The 25,714-nt window shown below is 41.6% G+C and overlaps 1 protein-coding gene across 2 annotated transcripts in view; it reads left to right on the forward strand.

Moving 5' to 3' along the window:
* Positions 1-1,496: 1,496 nt before the first annotated feature.
* pxylp1 (2-phosphoxylose phosphatase 1) overlaps positions 1,497-25,714 on the forward strand; it is a 35,641-nt gene continuing 11,423 nt past the window's right edge. The window contains exons 1-3 of one of the 2 annotated variants that reach the window (XM_079559694.1): positions 1,497-1,612; positions 4,082-4,211; positions 24,796-24,984. In XM_079559694.1, coding sequence (XP_079415820.1) covers positions 4,127-4,211; positions 24,796-24,984 — 274 coding nt within the window. In that variant the 5' untranslated portion in view covers positions 1,497-1,612; positions 4,082-4,126. Of the gene's footprint in view, positions 1,613-4,081; positions 4,212-22,221; positions 22,351-24,795; positions 24,985-25,714 lie in introns of those variants that run through there. The other variant, XM_079559695.1, reaches the window with a different exon arrangement.

The raw sequence follows: 25,714 nt of genomic DNA on the forward strand, positions 1-25,714 counted from the left end.
TCGGTTGATATAGCACTTTTTTTTTTTGCACATTGACACAATGTTTAAAATTATTAACGTACTGACAGCTATTCTAATTTTGAGAAATAGCTTTTTTATGTATAAGTCTAGGCTTTGACAGATTTGCACCTCAGCAGAACTGCACCACATTGTCACAGCAGGAAATCTCACTCCTCCCGCACTGCATATGCTCGCTCCACAATTTTCTTACAGTTTTACCGAAGTGTAATTTTTCCCTGCAGGATTATTTTTTTAATACCCGGTGCTACTTCACTTCTTGGTCACACAATTATTTCCACTGTGAAGGTCCCATATGCTGAACAAAAAGAGAAGCAGGAGTAACGTGTCTGCATTACCGATGTTGGTCCAGGTGATGGCGCAGTGGGGCTGTGTTTGGTTGAAGCAGACGGTTCACATCAGCAGCCACACGGGCGCCTTATGCCCGTCAAGCTACACAGATCAACGGAATTCTCAACCGGAAATTAGTATTCTCAATAAAACTTAATTTAAATCACCATATCAGCCAATCGTCCATTTTTCAAATAATCACCTTTAGGCTACATTGATGATAAGTGATAACAGCGTTAAAGGATGTGAAAAGAGGGAAAGCGTGGCATATTGAGGGAAAAGTATTGCATTAATAATAATTATTATTATAATAATAATAATAATCTAAATAATAATAAGCTATGTATGTAGCCACAACTGCCCTGGGGTAGACTGACGGAAGCAAGGCTACCAATCGGCGCCATCGGCCCCTCCGACCACCACCAGCACTCACTCACTCACTCACTCACTCACTCACTCACTACATTCACCCAGGCTTCCTGGTGTTCCCAAACGATCTCCCATCCAAGTACCAACCAGGCCCTTCCTGGTCAGCTTCTGAGATCTGACGGGATTGGGCAGAGCAAAGGTGGTATGGCCCTGGTTAATGTATTTGGTAAAGCCATGTCAGTTGTCTAATTTAGTTAATATCATAGTTAGTTTTATTGTGAATTCAGGTAAAGCTACTCTCAAACCCTTGGTGTATTTTTTTGCATTATTATAATTTTTTTCATGATTAAATACAGGGGTGATGAACAGAATATGGGGCAGCAGGGGGAAGGAGGAGAGTCTTGACAGCTAGGTGGATGAACTGGCCTTCAGTCAGTTGGAGCTGACATGCCATCCATATCCATTTTTATTTCACTACTTTATTGATTTTATAGCCTATTAATGTATAGATGTTTTGATCAATAAGAACACAAATGTCCATGACCATGGATTTTTTCAAATTTATGGATTTATTTTTAAAAAGTCAAAACATATAAAGAGCAAACAAACAAATTTGTGCATTTACAGGATAATTTGACTATTTAAAATTGTCTTTAGTTCCCAATTTGAATTGTTTTTTTGTCCTTCTTCATTATATTGTATAGTCTTATTTTTGAAAGGTTTGACCGGAAGTCACACTCCGGTCTTGTCGCTGACTTGCCCGCTGCCTCGGGCTGCCTCTCTCCGCTCAGTCTGTCGGGTTGACGGGTCTGCGGAGTTCGTACTTGGCGAAACACGGAGCGGTGGATTCAAGTCTCCGGCTGAACTCCTGCGGCTCTGCGACGCATTTATGCAGGTAAAAAGAGCACACTCTCCCCTTTCCCACGTGTGTGCTCTGTTCAACTCTGCTCTGCTGTTGCACGGATATCTGTCTTCATAAAACATTCACGCATTCATTTAAATTGCGTGACTTAACCTGGACAAAGCTGTCTCTTCGGGGGGGGGGGACGCCGACGTGGATGGAAGCAACACGTAGCACGGGATAAAGTTTGTGGGGGGGGAGGAAAAAAAGTATGACAAAGATGATCGTTTGTGGGGTTTGATCGTCGCGTGCTGTTGTTGACAGTACCTGCAGATTACCAGGCTAACGCACCGCTGCTAACTCGAGTCAAGCTAGTTATGAGCGTGGTTACGACTGGTTAACGAGCTGGTCAAACTGCGGAGATCGGCGACTTTAGCGGATGCACGTGGCGTTTTATTTGACTGTCGATTGTCGCGATGATAAATATTCATCTGTTGTAATGTTGTTGTTATCGCGTGCACTCCGGTTGTGCACAGTTCAGTCGGCCTTAGATGATAGTGTCACGACTTGTTTTCTGAAATAAGATTTTTCAAGGTTCAAGATTCTTTAATATCCCTAAAGGACATTTGTTTTTCAGCTGTTCTAATGAGATTTTTTTTAAAGTATAATGACAATACGTACAAAGCCTGGTTCAAATTACCATAAACGTATATAATATAATTTAATGTATACGTATGTATAATTAGAATATCATGAAGAAGTGCATTTACTTCTGTTATTCAACTTAAATTGTGAAACTAATATATGAAAGACTCATTACATGCAAAGTGAGATATGCAGCTTTATTTGATTTTTATGGCTCAGCTTGTAAAAACCCCAAATTAAACATCTCAGAAAATTAGAATATTTTAAAATGGAAGACGTAATCATTAAAATTAAAACAAACACATACGTCACTTTGCATGTAATGAGTCTATATCATATATTAGTTTACCATTTTAAGTTGAATAACAGAAATAAATGCAATCATGATATTCTAATTGTATGACGAGCACATGTATGTATGTATACGTATTTGCATACATATGGCTTATGTATGTATTTATTTCATTTCTTCTTAAATTGTATATGTTTTGGGCCAGTTTGCTCTCCACTTTTACATGTAAACAGAATTATTATCTTGTAATAATAATCCAATATACTTACTAGGGCTGAACGACATGGACAAAATTTCATATCTCGATATTCATGCCAGATATCTTGATGTCGATACGATACGATAGAACTACGGCAGGGGTGTCCTAACTTTTTTCCTGTGGGGCCGCATACTGAAGCGTACACAGGGTGAAGGGCCATAGATCGGTGGTTAGTGCCGCAAAACCTTTGACCAGCAGAGGTTTAAATTGCGCCCCACACCTTTATTTCTGCTCAAAACCTTCATGCCAGCTCTGTCTCACAGTACAAGGATAGTTGTTTGGTTAGAATTGTGTAGAATTTTTACATTTCAAATAAAAAGGACTATCTCTGATGATGTGTCCCGATTCAGCAAAAAGGCAGAGGGCCACCAAAAATTGGTCTGAGGGCCGCATTTGGCCCCCGGGCCGCACTTTGGACACCCCTGAACTACGGGTTCGGTGAAAACCAAGCATTTTTCAGAAAAATTAAAACAAATGTGCAGTTTTATTGATGAGAATCTATATAGTTTATATTCAATACTTATATCTTGAATGTTATGTCGATATCGATACAATAACGATATATCTTTCAGGCCTAATACTTACCAACCAGTTGTAATGCCCCACCCCACAGTTTGAGAACCGCCCGCACACACTTGATAATGAACAACTTGCAGCAGCAGCAGCATCCCTTCGGTCAGACGCAGGCTTAACTCCCCGGGCTGTTAAGTATTTTTAGCCTGTGTAATGGCAGGTTTGTAGGTTTTAGGGCTACACTCATATCCTCCCCTGGTTTTCTGCATAACCCCTGCTTTGCTTTTTGATCTGCCTTATGGAGCTGGCTGGATTATAGAAGTGGAGGAAGAAAAAAATAAAATAAAAGTTCACATCTGAGTGAAACTATGTAACACTGGAAAGCCAGGCTGACGCGTTTGAAGAGAGAGTCAAGTGACACGTAAATACAACAGTTCAAATATTTGGGAGCTGAAGGCCCACACAGAAGGGCTGCACGATTTTGTCCAAAAAAACCTTATTGCAATGTTTTCAGTGACTGCAGAGCTCGATCATTCTGATTGGCGAACATGTCTATCATCAACCGGTGAAGGCGCAAAGAAGAAAAAAAAACAATCAAACGCCTTGAGGTTAGGTAATCGCAGTAGCTAAAACCTCAGTTTCGATTTGGTAAAGGCTAGTCGTGCAGCCCTATCACACAGTTGAAGTTTGCTGGAACACGTGGAGTGCCTTATTTTGTTGAATATTGGACTGAATCTTTTGTAAGGGCAGTGACTGTTCTCAGAGAATCCCAGAAAACACCATTGAAATGTTGTCGCCTCTCGTTCCTGTGCAGGTCCCAGGTACGGAGGGCGGCGGGCTGGATGGCTGACAGAGTCACATGATGCAGGCTCGTAACCGCTTCCTCCTCCTGGTGGTGGGGGGTGCGGCTGCGCTGGCCATCCTCAGCCTCAGCATTCAGTTCTGTGAGTAAACAGCACTTTGGTTCATCCAAATACACTCCTTTGCATACGGAGCAATGCAAAACTACAGGGGAGCTTGATGATCAAACCCTTTAAGAAGCGACTTTTTCTTCCTGATTTCTTCTTTTCAGCTTGAGACATTCTATCTGTCTTTTTTTTTTTTTTTTAATCAGAAACATGAATCGCCGTGGACAGGTAAATCTTTCAGGCAAAGGCTATACCTAATACCCAGACTCTAAGCACTTGGACAATGCAGCTCTTTGTCGAGGCATTAACTCATTCCTCTCAGCGGTGAAGATGCCCAGTGAGCTACTGCCTCCACTGCAATTTTGTCCTTTTTTTTGCTTTTCATCAACCAGCAAGATTTTTGTATTGTAAGGTGGGGGTGAACTTTTTTTGTTTTGTTTTTTTAGCTTTATTTCTGGTAACAGACTTGTGAAAAGTGTTTTAAAACCAAATCAGCACATAACTCCGCCCGCATTCCAGTCTAAAAACACCTGTCGACGCCTTCAAATAACGCACCGCTTTGGTCAACATTAGGACTGGGATTGGGAACAGTAGACAATACTCCGAGCTAATTGTAAAATAAACAACCTAAAGAAAGTTTAGGAATAAATTAACATCACTAATCTGTTGGTTCTATATGGCCGATGATATCATTTAGCATAGGTATCGAAAAAAGGTATCGGTATCATAAACCATGGATAGTACAAGGATAAGACACAATATCAACAATATAAAAAAGATTATTAAGATTATTGTATTCTATTATTGACTATTAACATTATTGTAAATAATATAAATGACCACGTGGGCTATTTTGAAGGAGATTAATGATTGTAAGGGATTTTAAAAGGTGCTTGTTGCCCTAATTCATTTCTGTTTTAAGTGCATAATGAATCAGTTGCAAATATTTCATGAGCAATAACATTGTCTCAGTTTAGGCTATATGTAAATTATGCAACAAAAAATAATTTATTGTTAAATGGGGGGGAAAAATGAAAATAAAAACTTCCTAGATCCTTCATTCAAGTCGCAATTTTGATTTGTTTTGCAGCCCTAGCTGGGTATGCGGTCGCCTCTTCTTGATTAAACCCCATTCATCCTAATACAAAGAGTCCTCACCGCGCCGCCTGCTATAAATATCCCAGTCGAGCTGCGGGGGCCGCGGGTGCCATTGCTGCCGCGGAATGCTTAGGTGTTGCTTTTCTGAAACGCTCTTTGTTCACATCCCCTGTAGGTATTGTCTAGGCTGCATCCCTCGCGCTCAAACTCAATGCAAGGAAGCCAGCGCTATAGGTAAATGGAGACAATGTCGATGATGTGTGGGATATAAAAAGTACATGATGAAGCCAAGCCGCTGTGTTGCAAATAGGTTGTTGTGTTTTGGTTCTGTTAGCCCCGATTGCAGTGTAAGTAAATTGTAGGTCTGACTCAGAGGAGCCCAGGCTTAAGTAGTGGGTAACTGCAGACACTAAAAATACAAATCATTGATGCACGCATGTTATAAATTACAGCAAAGTGTTTTATTTAGTGGGGGGGGGTCGTCAGCAGTATGTTCAAATACTTTTTCCCACCAACTTCACCTTTTGTAGTACTCTGTGATGCTCTGAATGAGCGACTGGCTGACTGAACCAATCACAGGGAAGTGTGAACTTTCAAAAGCAGCACATACAGCTTTTAGCCACCGTTCCACTGAACACGGTTCTACCGCGCAAGCCACGATCTATGTACTCGCCTTGTCCGGGCCCAACCGATATAAAGATCAGCTACAACTTACAAGTTTGCACACCTATTTTATATATTTCATGTTATAGACTTTAGCGTATAATTTCGGAACCATAGGAGATAGAGACGTACCGTTGTAGTAGTTGAATTTTAAATCATGATTGAAACTCTTATTTGTTACTTTTAAAAAATATATATATAGTTTATTCATCTAAATATCTCCGTTGGACAATTAAAAAAATGTCCAAATCATAATAAATATGCTCACGTTTCTAAACTAATCCTCTATTGAGGGCTCACACCTGCCCAAGCAAACCAAATGTGCGGCCTGATGACATCATCACACAGCGCTGTTTGTTTATGTCGGACCAAAGTATTTGCCAGTAGCACGTGAGATGCGAAGGGAACAAAAGCGAGTTTGCTTTCAGCTCCGTTGAGATCTGCTCCGGAAGAAGAGTTTTGACTCTTCTAGACAAAACCAGTGCACAGGTATACGGATATAAAGACTTCTAAACTTCTGTTCTCCCGACAGCAAAAGGTGAGCACTTATCAGTAACGTTATCTTAAGAGCTTCGTATAAAAATTAATCAAATTATCTTTGACAAATACAGTTCTATCACGCTGCGCTGGTAGTTCAGCCGATCGGCCGCGCTCACACAAACCGAGCAGGACGACTTTCTGCGCTTTGGACGGACAAGCATCATTTTTTTTATTTTTTGTTGTTGTTGTTGTTATTGTTTAGTGTAATAATCAAAATCGATTATTATCGAAATTAGAGATTGTTTTGATATTGATTTTGATCCGGTTAATTTTGTAGCCCTATTTTCAGTTTGCATGTTAAAGGGGCTAGACGCAAGTTGGCCATTTTATATTACTCACTACTGCCACCTCAGGTCATACGTGTAACTGCGCCTTCTATATTAAGCTTGTGCATGACGGCACTTCGGACCCGAAGTAACAACGTTTTGAGTGGCAGTGCAGGATTTTAGAGGCAGTTGTGGTGAACAGGTCTGAGTCATTGGCTGGAACATGTGAGGGGGAGGAAAACACATAATTTTAACATTTTTAAACTCTGTATAGTCCCTTTAAGACCCTCATTGCCATGACGGCCTGGCCCTGAATTTGAGAACCAATTATTACTACATAGTAATCAGACCCACTGCCGTAGCCTGTAATCAAACCTCATGTAAGAATCTCTCAGGAGGCCGAAAGAGCCGCAGTAAACAGGTATTGCTCACTCTGACACAGTAACCTATTCCCCCATTGCTGGAAAAATGCACTTGATCTGCTGGATTGCTAATTAAAAGACAAATTTCCTTGCGGTCAAGCGTCTGAATCGCTCTCGCTCTAAAGTACCATTTGTAGAAAAAAGCTTTTGTCATAATTTATTCATTGAACGCGAGAAGCACGAGAAGCACGGATGGGATTTCAGCTCATGTTTAATAAATCGTGTCTGTTTTTTGCTCCACTTTTGTTCTGGTCCTCACATCTCAAAGTGGGTATTGGGCAATGAGATCATATTGAAATGGTTGTTTGGGAGGTTAGGTGCATATGGTCTATTGTCATTAACAACTGTCTTGAAAACGTTGGTTTCTGAAGTGCTCCGATCTTGTATTTTTGGCATCATTGAGGGAACACACAACTGTCTTAGGCATGTTTAAGCCCATGATTCATCACAGGACTCATTTTTTAAATGTATTTAGCAGTTCTGCGCTTAAAGTATGTTCATCGCGTTGCCATTGGTTTGTAGACATGCCGTGAGCCAAAAGTGAAAGCTTGTATTCACTGTTTTATAACGCATAGTTCCCACTTGTGCCTGCAGAGGATGCTCCAGGCCAATTCGAAATGCTGACCAGCTCTGCTCCTCCGTTTTATTTTGTCCATTTAAAACGTATCAACATCCATTTAAAATCAATGCTGAGGCACCAAAAGAATGTTTTAAATCCACAACCTTGTATGATAGGGCTGGGAGATCTTGATCGGTCTCAATTTTCAATTCGATTATTGTTTTGTTTTAAGGATAAAAACAATAAATGCGGTCTTTCCTGCACCAGCAGTTGAATAGATAATGCTGCCAGACTAAAAAGCACTAAATCTGTCCTGTTGCAGCAACGACGAGCACACATTTGCAAAATAGCTGAAAAAAGTGGAATGTTTGAAGACCGTCAGGGGCAGACGATGAGTGCATGGTTTGTGTGCGGAGCCTCGCAAGGCCAGAACTTCACACGGTGATAATAACTGTGTACATAAAGAAATACTAGTAATCAGCACATGTGTAAGTGAGAGGTGGGAGATATATCGTTTAGATGATAACATCCAAATTAGTGTCTGGACGATATGCAAAATTTGGATATCTCATAATTTGTACAATTCACCACAATTTTTTCTGCCTTCCCCTGCGTAACAGTCAAAACAACAACATGGCAGCGTGGAGTCACTTGAGTCGCTCATATTTACGAGGAAAGGGCTCAGGACAAGTTTTAGCTCTGCCTTGCAAGCTCTCCCCCCCCCCCCCCCCCTCACAGGTCTATCCCAAGTCTCCTGCCACTGTGTTTCATTGTGATGGAGATGAAGTTGCAAATATTGTAGCAATATTCTTTTATCTTATCTTCCGTGTTCTTCCACATGAAGGTAGAGATTTGGATGAATGAATAGAATAAAATAGCTTTAAATGAATTTGCCCCATTGTCTAAAGCTGGGGGAGGCAAGTTTGCATCATGAAGGGCCAATTTTCATCATAGCCAAAACACCAAGGGCCGAACCGAACCTCATTGTAGCCAAAAGTTAAGAACCATTTTCTGTAAATGCCAATGTTTTACATCAGTGGTTCTAATGTGGTCCGGCTCCGAGACCCGCCAATACCTTAATGACAAAGTGCGACCCAAATAAAACTGTAATTTGTCATATATCGTATAAAATATTGCATTTACCACACGTTTTTATTGAACAAGCCGTAGATTTGCTTTGAAGACTGAAATTATGATCAAAACAACCCAAATGTTAATACAATGTATAATACAAATTTCAACAGACTCCAGTGTGTTTCCGTGTAGTGTTAGATATATTAAAATATTGAAAGAAAGTTCCCTATAGGCTCGCGACCCACTTTTGAGTCCCTGACCCACCAGTTGAGAATCACTGTTACATTATATATGACCAAGTGGGATGTTCTGCAAAGACATTTAAAAAATACACCATAAAAATACACTATTTCTCTCATTTTTAGTGTACTTTAACAGGTATTTGCATTATCATATTTCTCAAAATCATATTGGGGGCCAGAAGTTCTGTACTGGAGGGCCGGATTTGGCCCCCGGGCCTGGCCTTTGCCTACCCCTGGTCTAAAGGCTTTGATTTTTAAAGGACTACTAACCCCTCCTTCCAGAGCCTCAGTATCAGAGCCTCAGATTTGAAAATCTCAACAGAAAGGGGGCGTTGCCTGGAGGACTAAGGGGCACGCGGGAGGGGTGAGGGGTGGGAGGGGCTTGAGGCTTCTGACTTCGACGCTGCACCTGCAGCGCTCCTCGTAAACAAAGTCCGACCATGGGAGCATGGAGTTCCAGCGAGCTAACTTATTTAGCAACTTGTTCCACTGGGACAGCTCGACAGCTCTCTCTACACAGGGGGGGCATCGTGGCAGACAGCGGCCTTGTACCGGAGGCGCTGGGTCATTTATTCCTCTGTCATTTACAAAGCTAGCGGCTTAGCATTGAGCTCGATCGACGTTAGCATCGCAGCTAAGGGACGTAACTGTCCTGGCTGCTTCAGAATTTACCGATCTATTTTAGATGTAGACTTTTGCTGTGGTCTACGTGAACATGGGAGATGTATCTCAGTGTCCTCAGCAGAGTGTGTGATATAGAGACGTGGCTATTTGTGTTACAAAGATTTTTATTATTTTTCTTACAGCAAAGTGCACAAAACATATCAAATAAATAAATGTAGGCCTGTATTATTGAGCAGGAACACTGTCTTTTTGAAATTGTTTTTGGTTTGCCATTGAAGATGTGAGACAGAATCATTCAGGTCATGTTTCTCTAAAGGCTTGACTGTAACATTGTGAACCCAAAGAGCCAGTTAGCCCTAAGTAAATAGCCTGAAGTAATTTCTATTACTAAATTTAGTGAACTAAAAGGTTTAACCAACGTAACACATACACTAAACTACCACTGAATGATGACACTGTAGAGTAAAGACTATAATGAAGTATTTATATGTATGCTTTTTTAGTTGAATATTGAAATATTAATGAAAATTATAGATCTTGTTTTGTACCAGTACTTGATTCTGCACTTCTGGCTCTTACAACAGTGCAATTTCCAAATTATAGCACAATTTCTTTGGTAAAACTTACTACAAACTTACAGCTCACATTTCACTTGAGGTTGAGCTGCATGTGCCACTCACTTGGTCTACATAGATGTGTGCAATAAACAAATTGAACAGACAAAGTTGACTGGTTATGTTATACAATACCAACTGTAATAAATATACATGCAGTAAGTTTTCAGCTTCTAGAAACATAAAGCGGTGCTGCATATACCTTCCTGTGACATATCTGACAGAACATATACAGGCTTCTTTTTTTTTTTACTGCCCACAATTAAATCTTGCATGAAACATTGATTTTAATCTATTACGTTGTCCAATGGGCACAGAATGGTTCAGGCACAGGTCCTTTGTGTGCTCCTGATATGGGAGAGGATCCTCGACCACACTTTCAAACAGCAGGGCCATTAGTTGGTCAAAGTAGACTGTAAACAAAGCACAAAACATTTGTCCTTGTAAAAGCATTGGTTGTGTTGTTTTTAATGTGACATACCTGAGATAGCTCTGGTCTTCATGGCTCGCACTGTGTAGTCTCCACGCTTGAATTTTGGATACACTATGACGATTTGCCTTTTTTAATCATAATTCAAGGCACCAAACTGCACCCTAAAATTTCACAAATAAACATTAATATGCAGTATCTATTTTCTAAACATTTCAAAGTGATAAAATAACTAGTGAATATTTGTTGAACCTTTAGGAATCATTACCTGGCCAGCCTTCCTTTGAATAAGAGGCCCAGACTATTGTGAGAATCAGACTATGGATTCCTCAATATTTGAAGTGTAGTATTGTGGGCTTATTTTAGCTTAATCTTTCAAAAAACGTGGTGTTAACAAAAGAGTAAGAGTCTCTCGCATGCTGCTGTGCCTACAAAGAATTATAAAGAATTACAAAGAATAATAAATTGATATGTGAAGTGTAAATACATCAATATAAATTAGATATTGGGAGGAGTAGTTGTAATTACACATACTTGATTTTGGCCACACTCTTGCATCATCCCCAACCAAAGGCCTGTGAAGACAGCGAGGGAACAGGGGGTTTACCGTGGACATTCTGAATGTAGTTGCCCAGATGTCCACTCAGCCACAGCCTTTGATGGTGACCAGTAGAGATGGTTCATATAGATGGTTCACAATGCTTTTCTTCCATCTCGTCATTTCCTCCGTTCACCTTTTCTGGCCCAGCGCATCATTTTTTTCCAATCTCTGGGACACAAAACACAAACCCCTCCTTCTCCATGCGCACGCTGTTTCCAACCTCATTGCTCTAATAAGACAAAAAAATAAGAATATGAGTTCTATCATAATGCACAGTTATCCAAAGTTACATATTTATGTTTGTATTGTAATGTTTTACCTGGACTAGCTCGATGTCAATGACTTTGTTACTCGTTAGATTCATCATGGTGTAACTGCCATACTTGGCTGAATGTCCTACATGAATGCAAGTTATACATTAGCTGACTTTTAATACTTCAGATAAATGTTTATTAAATGTATTTACCAGGTGAATCTGCCCGCATGTCCCCGCCCAGTGTAACAGAGCCGCTTTCAAGAGCCTCCCTGATGAGGTCATCCTGCTCCAGCTTCCACTGCCAGTTGACCGTAGGGATGAGGAGCTTTGCCTGATGCCTATAGAAGCATTGCTCTGACAGTCCCTGAATATTGAAGGCCCCCAAGAACTATAAAATTAAAACATCTGTTATCATCGGATAATATATGGAAAAATAAAATGTTTTTGTAGTACCTTTGAAATCTGGCTAAAGGATGAGCCGGTGAACAGCACAGCAGCACAGAGCTGTAGGTTTCCAGCTGGGATGTTGTTCACCATGGGCTGACTGGACCACTGACTGGAGAACTCACAGCGAGGACACTGTTGAGTGACCCAGACAGGACATCGCCTAAACAGCTCCAGCAGTTGGTCCTCAAGAACAATATGTTCTTTGTCCTTGTGTGGAGGGACTTCAGCAGGAATGCTATATAAAATAAAGGATATTTCATCCCTCAAAAAACCAGGACGCTGTATATATTTTTTCAATTAAAACTCTAGATTTCCTTTGTACCTTGAACAGTTCACAGTGCTGGCACTGTCATCGATGTGGAAGCTGGGGTCAGACGCTGACACCTCACACCTTCTCCTTTTTAAAGATGTAGAGGCTGCTCTGGGACTGTCAGGAAGAGGGATTTCCATCAGGTCCTCAGTCCCACAACCGACGCTTGTGTAAGCGGTCCGGGCTTGAGTAGCTGTACAAAACACAAACAAAAAAAACACGTTTAAAATGGCAGTAATTACACAACTTGTGTCTAACTACAGTATATAAAAAAACAAAAGTGTAGACTGTTTTATACATAAAATGACAGTGCTGTATAAAGGATAAATAGATTTCACCTTTGCGTCGCCTGCTCGGCTTCACATTGGCCTGGACACTTGCATGCCTTGTAATGACTGGATCAGTCTGGACATTTCTCTCTGCTCACTTTTGGCTGAAAACATAACAATAAATAATATTTATAAAGTGCACACACAAGTGACATGCAAACACATTGTTTGTATTGATGATTTATAGGAATACAACCTAGGATATACTTCAGAATATGCCACCCTATAGCAGATCAACCAAATATTTGTATCAGGTTAATTCTGGCTACAGTCGGCTACTAAAAACTTCCAAATGGTTTGGCATTTTGAAAAGCTGCGTCCAAATAGGTGTAAACTTTGGTTCACTTCAGAAAACTTGTCAACATGAACATAATTATCAGAATTTATCCTACTTTGTGAACCTGTTCAACAACAATGGCAATAACAACTATACTGATTCTGAAACCACGTAAGAACAGCTCACATCTGTGAGCGCCCAATGACCACACGGTCCACCTGGAGTGGTCAGCCCTCTCCTCACTGACCACACGGTCCACCTGGAGTGGTCAGCCCTCTCCTCACTGACCACACGGTCCACCTGGAGTGGTCAGCCCTCTCCTCACTAACCGCACGGTCCACCTGGAGTGGTCAGCCCTCTCCTCACTGACCACACGGTCCACCTGGAGTGGTCAGCCCTCTCCTCACTAACCGCACGGTCCACCTGGAGTGGTCAGCCCTCTCCTCACTAACCGCACGGTCCACCTGGAGTGGTCAGCCCTCTCCTCACTGACCGCATTCGAGCATCAAACGGGAGCAGAGCGCGCACGGAGCCGGTCAGTTTAGCCTCCGACACACAGTACGTTCTAGCTATACGTTAGCTTTACAGGCTAGCTTGTAGCTACTGTCAAAAGCTACAGTCATGTCAAACTTCGATTAGTTTGGTGCTCAGACTCATGCACATTTGCGCACAGTGTTGGCGTAACTTTGCAGACTGATGCATTAGCAGGCTGCCCCGGGCAGCGAGTAGACGCGCTTATAACCGGTGGCTGCTGTTCCTCAGCCACAGTGAGCGAGTGCGGGACACGTCGCCTGGAGCTGAGGCTGCAGTGTCTATTTACACGCCATATTTTTTCAACAGATCTACACGACTCATGTGATTGGTATTATCAGAGGCCAAAACGGCGAATTTGTTTGAGACACTACAATAACGATCTATTCTGACGTGCACATAAAAATTCTATATACTGTACATGACTCAATCTGTGAGCAAAGTAGCTTCTACTGACAGGAATGACCGGGACAGAGTGAACCAAGTGCCTCTTTTTACAGCAGCTACAATCAATGCAATTACTACCAAATCCAAAATGGGTAAATCATTATTTTTCTCACACACCTCACATTGTTGGCGGGGCAGGAGTGTCGGTGGGGACGGCCTCGCTCTTCAAAGGAGAAGACTAGCATAGCCCAGTTCAACCTCGGTGAAGTTGGCGAAGGAATCAGCACGTAAAATGGTCTTTGCAAACTCCAGCCCCACTACGCTACACTTCCTCCCCATCCTAACACAGTACAATTAACAACTAACAATTAAATTATACACGATAGACCACTAAAAGCAATACTAACAAACGCCCTAAGCTAAACTGAGCTAACTAATCTAACAATAAAAGCAACTAGTGACTACAACTACAATATTCAACAACTAACACTACTAAAACTATACACTTATTTATAATAAAAAAGCTATCCTAATAAAATCTACCTAAATGCTATGACAACTAATCGCAAACCTGACAATCGATGATAATATTCTCTCGTTATTCCAACACCAACTCGCTGTGGGGGCGTGAGCGAGACTGAGCCCTTTTATAGCCCAGAGCGGCAGGGCCCGTGACATCATCTCAAACCTCCTGACATCATCTCTATCCCCTCCGCTAATTGGGTGCCGAATTAAAAAAATCAAATGCAGTACCGACAGTTCGCTGCAGATGGCGCCACACAGACGGTTTGGGACACAAAGACAGGATTTCAACAAATTTGCACTAAATTGTTAAAATAGTGACATATACACGTAGATAACACTATAAGATACCCATTTATACAACTTAGCTAGAAAAAAAAGTTGATTTGGGGGTTAGTTGTTCTTTAAGTATTTTGTTTGGTGTAAATGATATCGCCAAATACATTGTTATTGTGATATTTCTTTTTCATACCGTTATATACATTTTTGTTCATATCGCCCTGCCCTAATGTTTAAAGGGGGGGTATTATGCAAAATGGACTTTTTCAAGCTTTACATCATGTTATTAAGTCATTCCCTCATTAAAAACATGCCTGAAGTGTTGCCTTAGCACATTCACGTATTTTCGAGTAATCTGTAGAAACTCTGATGGCAGCCATTTTAGGGATAAAACGCCTGATTCCTTCAGGAAACGCCCTCGACCTCCAGGATACGCCTCCGACCTTTCGTCACCAGCCGAGTAACCAACCACTGCTCCTCAGCAGAACCCCCTCCCCGCAGTGTCTAGCCCTAAGATGTAAACAGAGTCATCGTGGAGGATTAGCTTCATGTGTTGTGAACCGGAGTTACAGCAGACTTTTACAAAGACACACATCAGTGTTTCTGTTACCGAAACACCCAGGATTAAAACCCGTGACAAGAACACTTATTTCAGTGTCTGGTTCTGCGCTGGGCCGTGATGATGCACAGAGCCTCCGGAGAAAGCTAATGCTAAGCTAAACCTCGAGTCATCACGTGAAAACGAGAAATATGCACACATAAAGTCAATAAAACCACCACAGAAACAAATAAATAAAAGATCCGCACAACTTCGTCGCTCCAAAGCTTATTTTAATGCTCACCAGACAGTGACGTTTCGGGCCTTAGCCCTTCTTCAGACAATATTGTCTGAAGAAGGGCTAAGGCCCGAAACGTCACTGTCTGGTGAGCATTAAAATAAGCTTTGGAGCGACGAAGTTGTGCGGATCTTTTATTTATTTGTTTCTGTTACACTTTCCATTTTTTGATCCTGCACACTTATTTAGAACTGTGGATGTGCGTGCCTTCACCCAATAAAACCACCACACACATAAAGAACCGTTTAACAATGATCACACACGGAGCCTGGCTTGTTGATTTGGAAGTTTATTGCTCACATTTCATCTACAATGGGTCATAGCCGAGTGGCTTTCTCCCGGAGCTAACAAGCTAGCCGCGACAAGCTAACGGGAAAATTCACTGAATATAAGCAGCATATTATGCATTGAAAACGTCACTAAACAGGCAACTGCTTGAAGCAGCCTTTATGATGATCACACACGGAGCCTGGCTTGTTGATTGTGTAGTTTATTGCTCACATTTCATCTACAGTGAGTCGTAGCCGAGTGGTTTCTCCCGGAGCTAAGGCACTATTAGCCGCGACAAGCTAACAACCTTCACCTTCACAACATTCATTGAAAACAGGCAGCATATTATGCACAAATAACGTCAATAAAGCAGCAACTACTCGAAGCAGCCTTTACGATGATCACACAATGAGCCTGGCTTTACACATTTGTGGTTTATTGCAGACTTTTCATCAACAATGAGCTGTAGTCGATTATAACAAGCTAACGGGGTAACCTCGAACAACCATTGTCCACCTGCACAGATAATGTCCGTCTTTTGCATCGTATGGGCTCCTGCAGATCCTGGTGTCGTCCATGGGGGTATAGTTAGAGATCCATAGGGCATGGCAGATGCAAAGAGAGAGCCTCCAAACAGCAGTTATTTTTCAGGCAAGAGCCCCTTCCAAGCGTCCGGTGTGGAAGGTTCGTCTCCAAATAATATCCTGGGTGGCCATTGTTCACAAAGTGATAAACAGTAGCTCCTTTCCAACAATAAAAATTAAAGGGGGGGTATTATGCAAAATGGACTTTTTCAAGCTTTACATCATGTTATTAAGTCATTCCCTCATTAAAAACATGCCTGAAGTGTTGCCTTAGCACATTCACGTATTTTCGAGTAATCTGTAGAAACTCTGATGGCGGCCATTTTAGGGATAAAACGCCTGATTCCTTCAGGAAACGCCCTCGACCTCCAGGATACGCCTCCGACCTTTCGTCACCAGCCGAGTAACCAACCACTGCCCCTCAGCAGAACCCCCTCCCCGCAGTGTCTAGCCCTAAGACGTAAACAGAGTCATCATGGAGGATTAGCTTCATGTGTTGTGAACCGGAGTTACAGCAGACTTTTACAAAGACATACATCAGTGTTTCTGTTACCGAAACACCCAGGATTAAAACCGGTGACAAGAACACTTATTTCAGTGTCTGGTTCTGCGCTGGGCCGTGATGATGCACAGAGCCTCCGGAGAAAGCTAATGCTAAGCTAAACCTCGAGTCATCACGTGAAAACGAGAAATATGCACACATAAAGTCAATAAAACCACCACACACACAAAGAACCGTTTAACAATGATCACACACGGAGCCTGGCTTGTTGATTTGGAAGTTTATTGCTCACATTTCATCTGCAATGGGTCATAGCCGAGTGGTTTTCTCCCGGAGCTAACAAGCTAGCCGCGACAAGCTAACGGGAAAATTCACTGAATACAAGCAGCATATTATGCATTGAAAACGTCACTAAACAGGCATCTGCTTGAAGCAGCCTTTATGATGATCACACACGGAGCCTGGCTTGTTGATTGTGTAGTTTATTGCTCACATTTCATCTACAGTGAGTCGTAGCCGAGTGGTTTTCTCCCGGAGCTAACAAGCTAGCCGCGATAAGCTAACGGGAAAATTCACTGAATACACGCAGCATATTATGCATTGAAAACGTCACTAAAACAGGCAACTGCTTGAAGCAGCCTTTATGACGATCACACACGGAGCCTGGCTTGTTGATTTCGTAGTTTATTGCTCACATTTCATCTGCAGTGAGTCGTAGCCGAGTGGTTTCTCCCGGAGCTAAGGCACTATTAGCCGCGACAAGCTAACAACCTTCACCTTCACAACATTCATTGAAAACAGGCAGCATATTATGCACAAATAACGTCAATAAAGCAGCAACTACTCGAAGCAGCCTTTACGATGATCACACAATGAGCCTGGCTTTACACATTTGTGGTTTATTGCAGACTTTTCATCAACAATGAGCTGTAGTCGATTATAACAAGCTAACGGGTAACCTCGAAAAACCACTGTCCACCTGCACAGATAATGTCCGTCTTTGAATCGTATGGGCTCCTGCAGATCCTGGTGTCGTCCATGGGGGTATAGTTAGAGATCCATAGGGCATGGCAGATGCAAAGAGAGAGCCTCCAAACAGCAGTTATTTTTCAGGCAAGAGCCCCTTCCAAGCGTCCGGTGTGGAAGGTTCGTTTCCAAATAATATCCTGTGTGGCCATTGTTCACAAAGTGATAAACAGTAGGTCCTTTCCAACAATAAAAATTAAAATTCACCGATCGTAGTTTCAATACTGTTGAGACAACGAAGTGTTGTTGTGATGCCACAGACAGCGTGTGGAGGGGGCGTGTCGGAAAGGGTCAGAGGTTCTTAAAGAGACAGGGGCCTATTTCAAGTCATTTGCTACCACCATTTTGAAAGAGCAATTTTATACAAGGCAGTTATTCTAATTTACTGCATTTACAGACCAACAGAAGGTTTGGTCATCATTGTAGTGTGCTATAGACTGGTGCTATGTGGCTGAAAAAAGCATAATACCCCCTCTTTAAAATGCACCGATCGTAGTTTCAATACTGTTGAGACAAGCGGAGTGTTGTTGTGATGCCACAGACAGCGTGTGGAGGGGGCGTGTCGGAAAGGGTCAGAGGTTCTTAAAGAGACAGGGGCCTATTTCAAGTCATTCGCTACCGCCATTTTGAAAGAGCAATTTTATACAAGGCAGTTATTCTAATTTACTGCATTTACAGACCAACAGAAGGTTTCGTCATCATTGTAGTGTGATATAGACTGGTGCTATGTGGCTGAAAAAACCATAATACCCCCTCTTTAAATCAATAATGTCTCATATCTTTTTGTACTAGTAATTCTATACAATAATCGGTCAGATACAGCAAGTCAAAAAAGACCAACTGGACCTTCAATGCCACTTTGCACACATTTATTTGAAAGATTGCAAAAATATCGTCTGAATATCAATATCGAGATATTGGAAAAAAATATAGAGATATCCATTTTCGTCAATATCTCCCACCCCTAGTGTAAGTATGAAAGACGGCTCAAAAATACGATTCACTGTCAGAAGTCCATCTTAGCCACTGTGCTTTCAGCTGCAGCCTCAAAAATCCACAAACCGCTTCTTTGTCACTCTTTCGTTGCGTTGCGCTTTCATCTCTGTTTTCGTGTTTCGCCACTATTTCACACTATTTTCAAAAAGCTTTTAGATTATGGTTAAAGCCAAACCGGAGGAAATCCGTTCAGGCGGGGGGTTCAAATCTCGATTAAAATTCGATTCATTGCCCAGTCCTAATGCATGATATGTCCAAAAAAGAACCCCTAACAAAGCTTTTAAAGGTTGTAAAAGAATTATGATGGAAAATGTTGTGTAATCTATCAAGCCAGTTCTCTTGTTAGATAACACCTGAACCATTTGAATGCACTATTCTATAATTAACATAAAACACAGTGTATACCGTGGAATATATTGCAAAGGTTTGTTTAGGTTGTCAATATTACCCTCTCCTGGACTCAGCCAGCTCCAGTACGGCCACCCTTGTATTTATGATTGTTCACCGTCCATTACCAGCAGAGACATAAGAGAGTGAGTGGCAGATGGAGATGGATGCAGGAGTAAACAAGTCTTCCTGGCTCCAGGCGGCTCGGAGGCCCGGAGCGGCGTCGGGGCTGAGTGCTGCGCTGGGACAGGTGCAGGACGGGACAGAATTCAACTCAACCCGATTCTTCCAATGTGTTTTATGCGCTAAACTGGTCTCAATTTTCCACCTACATTTGGCAGACGAAGCGTTTTCTTTTCCTCCAGGAACCAATCTCCCAATTCACGCTCAGTCACTCACCGGTGTACGCAGATGGCATCGTTTTTTTTGTTGTTAAAATGGATAAAATTTAAATTGCCTCGATTCCTTATCACATCATCTATTAAAAGTAAACAACTGTCCACCCAACAAATGTGTTTGAGGCAATGTGGCACTGTCGACGCTAACCAGACGCACGTCTTCTGGGTCTGCATAGCGATAAAACCTTTCTGGATGTCTGTCCACCTTACTTTATGCAAAGTACTGAAGTATTCTGTACCATTATCTTTTGCCACAATGTATCTGGGCCTTTTGTCTAATGTGAAGAAAGATGATCAATATTTGGTTAAGATATTATTGTCTGCAGGCAGGAAAGCAATAGCAAGAAGATGGCTTAAACCTAAGCCACCCAGCCATACCCAGTGGATGGACATTGTGCAGGAAATATTCACCAGAATGACCTTTGTTTTAAGATTGAAAGAAGCTGAATTTATAGAAAAATGGGACAAATGGTCAGCATATATAACGGCATTAGAATCTGTGTAATTAGAATTTTTTAAATTTTTAATTGTTCACTTTATTTTATTTTTTTCATTTTGTAATCATACATAAAACTGAGATCATCATGTTTTGTGTTATGCTGCAAAATAAATAAATAAAATAAAATAAAAAAAAAACATTTAATTGCCCACAACGACAAAGCTGCTTTGTTTCAGTGTGGAATTAGCAGCACAGAATGTCTGGGCAAAATCGGAGCCCTGAAGGAATCTCCGATCTAATCAATCGGAAATATCACATTCTTGGTACATGTACTCACACGAATGGCATATTTTGCAGTAGAAAAGAATACGTTTTTTTAGACAGATCCGGAGAGCATCCTTGTTTTTCATGATGATGGACTGACTTTTCACGGTTTTAAAATGGAAAATTGATGACTCAACGACAAAAACAATTGTAGTTGGGTCATCTATGACCGTGGTTTGTTTCTCAGTGGATTTGTCATCTATTTGTTGTTGGTTAAGAAATAAAGGATCAAGCATTAAATACTATTTGAAAAAAAAGTTCCAAAACCCTAAACTATTCATGTGTAGAATGTAACGTAAACAACTTTTAAGAATGCCTGACTGTTTTTTAACAGTCAAAAACAGATCATATCAATAATGTATCTGTAAGTAAAAGATCCTTCAAACCAAAGGCGTTAGTAAAAGCCTACATTTTGGGATTGCCTGGATAGTTGTGGTAATTGATCATTTTAAAAAATGGCTGCCATTTTGGATTTGAAGGCCAAATCATAGATCTGATATCAAAAACATTTCTCAAAAATTTCTCAATCCAAAAACTTGCAGTGAGAAACGAACCTTCGCTCTCCACGATCACGGAATTGGCATAGATGACCTAACTATTGGCCGACCAAGTTTTTCTTTGAGTAATGTAACCTTTTCCTCACTGAGCAAAGCTGTGACAAATTCTTAACTCATCATGTGCAGCATATTAACACATCGAGCGCCGCGTTGTTTGGGGGATTTAGCTGTAGAGTGCCAACAATCCAGACAATTTTTCATGATATTTGTAGCACCCCAGCATATTTTATGTTATAGCTATGGACACATGCAGTGGCTCGTTTGAAAGGGGAGACTCTAAGCTCTCTGTAGGTGAAAACGGTTTAAACAGTTGCGTGCCTCGGTTCCTGAGAAACGGGCTAGTTTTAATCGCTTTTTTTTTTCCAGAAATGGAAATATTGCATGTTTTATTAAACACTCTCCTTTCTGATTAACTTCTCCTCCCTCCTCTCAGGCACTAACGTTTTGGGAGGAGGTAATGCCAAAATATCTTTGTTTCGAGTACATTTTCAAGGACAACATTGTTGACACGTTTTGAATCACAGCGTGTTGCTGCAGATTAATCGCATTTAATGCATTTAAACAGCCTAGTTCTCGGATTGAAGACTTTAACAGGATGTTTCTCAGCCGTCCTAGGACCGATTGTGTTTAAAAACTCATGCAACAAATGTTAAGACCTCAACTGTTTAGACCAGGGGAAGCTGCTCTGCTTTGTCCAACATGCTCCAGAGAGTGAGAGAGAAATGACGACTCTACAGATTCGCTGCTCAACACCACGCCCCCTGGGACGAAAAACAGAAAAGAAAAGAAACGCAATAATATGTATGAAATGTCCAGATCGTGACTTTTCACCAGGTTTTGATCGTCATTTATTTCACTTCTGTTCGTCACAGAGCTACCAAAACCACACATAAGGTGTATTAGAGTGTCAAGTTTCGCAATAGAAAAAAAAAGAACACTGGCACTCAATGTGTTAATAGCCGTTTACTTTGACTGGCAGTGGCTCAGTCGTTGAACTAATCTGAAGGCTGCCCCATCAAACAGACTAATAATACATTTCACCAACTCCTCATCATTCGGCTTTGATTCCTCCGAGAAATAGATTGCCCATCTATTGCTGCGCCTAATGCATGCACTTGGTAAATTCGGTAGCTGGGTTACAAAAGCCTCTTTGTGCCTGTGCGAGAAGCGGGCCTCCTCAGTTTGGATAGTCCCGGCAGTGGAGTGTGCTTGTATGGAGAGAGAGAGGGGGGGGGGGAGGCGTTTTTCGGGGGAGAGGGCCGGAGCCCACATAGGGGGACAGGTCCTGCCGATGAAAGGACCATAGTGTCAGCAGCTTGAGCACCAGGCAGTCACCAAAATGGTCTCCGCAGTGGCCAAGCAAATGACTGCAGTCTTCGTCCTTGGTGAGTTCATGGCATACGTGCAGCTTTGAGAACATTCTGTGAAGTAGATGTGGTAGTTTTTGCAGTAGTTTCGTGAAGTCATTTGACAATTTTGAGAGAAATATGGTTGATTCTTTTCTAAAACTAAATGACATTAAAAGAAGGAAAAGGAATCATCTGTGACCCATGGCCCTTATGTAGTGTTAAGGTTTATAGATGTCTAGGGCTAGCTTCTTTTATCCATTCGACCCATTAGTGACAACTATTTTGTTGTTATTTAGGCAACACAATATTGTTTGCTGCTTTTGCAATTTCTCTCTTTGCGATTTGGATTTGATTGTAACTGTTTTGCTCTATTGTAGGGTTAGAATGAAGCTTCTAACCGCTTTTTCTAGCAGTCGTTCATTATGTTGTTCAATTGTATTTGACTGCAGACGGACGCAGACTCTTGCAGCTAAAACCAATACCTCGTCTCGGGTAAATGGGATCGTCTCTTTAGATTGCTGCTGCAGGACTATTTGCTCAGTTCAGTCTGCCAGTTTTACAATCTAGTCCCCTCCTTAGATTAGAATTCCCACAATGCATTGCCGTTTTCTCGGAGAGGTCAAAGTTTGCCGGTGTCCAGGCAACACACGCACAGAGCGGTGCAGGTTTGAGGGTTCAGAGCTGTTGACATGGAGATGAGTTAAGAGAAACTTCTTTTTTTTGGGTCATTTCCGGCTTACAAGTGTGCGCTAGAGGAATGCGATATCTATTGTGTATGTATGATTTGGTCATGCAAATGTCCAATCCTTTCCAAATCCTTCCAAAAGTCCTATTCATCGGAATGAACTTCATAACTTCTCACCTCTGATAAACTTTGTTTAGTGGTTGGTGTGTGGGTGCAGCTGCATAAACTATCATGTTTTTGATAGGTATTTCTCTGATTAATTATTTGGCCAATTGTCAGTCATTATGAATGGAACTTGTGAAGATAAGACAAGGTTCCAGAAAACCTTGGATCTTGCTTTCCGACGTAGAAGAATTGGGGTACTGGGCCGCTTCTTTTTCAGACTTTTTCAGACTCTTTGGTGACCTGGTTACGTAGCAAGAGATACATGACATGTAAGGCAAATACATGAGAATAAGGATTTATTAAATAACTGAAAATCTAGCTGCTAATTTCAAGCCAGTCAGACTCACCCACCTTAAAGGAGCTATATCATGCTATTTTAGCCATTCCAAAGTTAAGTATAGGCATTTATATGATATATTGTACCTCTACCATTATGGAGCACTCATTTTTGTGATAAATATAAGTGTTTTCTGGAGGTATTTTTCAAAACCGGAAGACACAACGCTTCGATTCAGTTAACTCCGCCCCCTCTCTCCGCGCATACAACTTTACCGTAATATAAATAAACAACAATAAGTGAAGTCACTTCACGATGCAGTTATACGGAGTTGACATCTGCAACACAGCTTCATAAATGGCTAACACACAAGCTAATATGCTAACACACAAGCTAACCCGCGTTTGGATTGACTCACCGCTCTGGTCCATCGTTGTTTACATAGTGGGACTCGCGTTGGTTATAAAAGTTAATCCACTTTGGTTCTGGTGAAGGTTCCCCAAACATCCATCAGTGACAGTCACAGAAAAACAATATTTTGGTGATAGTCACTGAATCCCGGAGAAAAAAACAGCTGAGTGGCCTCTTCCTGAAAAGGGTTGAATATAAACTCCTCGTCCTCGTAGCCAAACGCGCTTCTTTTTCTCCGTCCGTGACATTATCGTTAGTTAAGAATAAAAAAACAGGTGTCCAGAGTAGGTAACGAGCTCCATCTTCACAGCTGCAGCGCAAACATGACTGATCTGTTCAGACGCGATGTGTTTGTTTTGGCCTCAGCTGACCTGGAAGCACCTCGGGCACATCCTTTTTCTTTTTTTTTTTTTTTTTTTTTTAATTCATTTTTTACTCTTTGTTTCTCTCTTACGACAGAAATAATGAAAAAGCTGTTTTACAAATTAAAATCAGGCCGTAAGCATAGAATTAAGACATTACATTACAGAAGTCGAGCACTTCCGTTCCGCTGTGACGACACAACTGAACACTCAGTCGTTCACCAGGAGAGGGAGGAGCAGCTGCTGAGAGAGCAGGATTCAGGAGGATTACTGAGAGCTGCGTGAATGAAGCCACAAACCACTCTGGGGGTGTTTTTGATAAGGAAATAGCATAACAACATGGCTAAAAGCTCTAAAAAGTCGATTTTGCATGATATAGGACCTTTAATCTTGAATGTGTGGAGCTCCTCTTTGGTTTGCATCATGACATGAAGCAATATAACTCTGTGAATCATTGTTTCTGTATAAAGTCCCTAAACTCGCTCATTGCACGCTGTATTTCTGGCTCAATGATGAATTTATTTTCAAAATCTCTCTCACCGTTACGTCAGCCCGTGATGTATTTCAATTCTGTTTTCCAGTCAACTTGATGCCCAGTGTCCCGGGGCTGGACGACCGGCTGTACCAGCCCGTGGAGGGAGGCCCCGCCCTGGGGAAGAGCAGGAAGAGGGTGTTCCCTGTCCTTCGCCCCCACACGGAAGAACCGGAGCCTGTGTCGGAGGCTTACGGGTACTGCAACATGCCCAACCGCTCCGAGCAGGCATGGGAAGGCGAGTCACACACTAACATGCACTGAATTATTCAATAACGTTTGAATACACCAATACTACAGACCATAAAACTACAGACATGACGCTGATGGTTTAGGTAGAAATGTGACGAAGGTTCCCTGTAGTAAATAGACTGGCAGCAACAATCCACTGCACTGTACCAGGACTTATGGGATCTGCTCATTAAAAGTGGTTACATCATCCACGAAACTGCTGTGCTCCTTCCCTCAGGCTCCACTGCATAAAGACTGCGATTTTCCATCATTTAAATGAAGCCTCAGGCCATTTGCATTCTGCTGACAAACTTCGAGAAGTTTAACCAGCAAGTGTTCTTTTCCTCTGCAGAGGCACATAGGGTTCATAAAACTCACGCTTTGGCTGTGCGAGTGGATGATTTCACCTCTACCACACACTCACACGCCACACCTCACATTTCTCATGAGGAGAGAGAGGGGCCACTGTGGGCTGTGGCTCTGGCTCAGTGTCTGGCCAGCGAACCATGCACGCTAATAACACCAACTGTATCTTTTGGTGCTGTGTATGTAGGCCTGCCACAATACAATATATCGCGATAAATTATAATATTGAGTATAATGCAAATACTGTATGCAATAAAAAGAAAACTGTAAGCAACTATTTTAATTGAAATGTATTGAACTTTTGGTATTCAATCTTAACACCTTATACCAAACAAAGTGCAAACTAGAAGGGCCAAAATATTCTATTCCTA

Source organism: Gobius niger (assembly GCF_951799975.1).
Source record: "Gobius niger genome assembly, chromosome: 1".
NCBI lineage: Eukaryota > Metazoa > Chordata > Actinopteri > Gobiiformes > Gobiidae > Gobius > Gobius niger.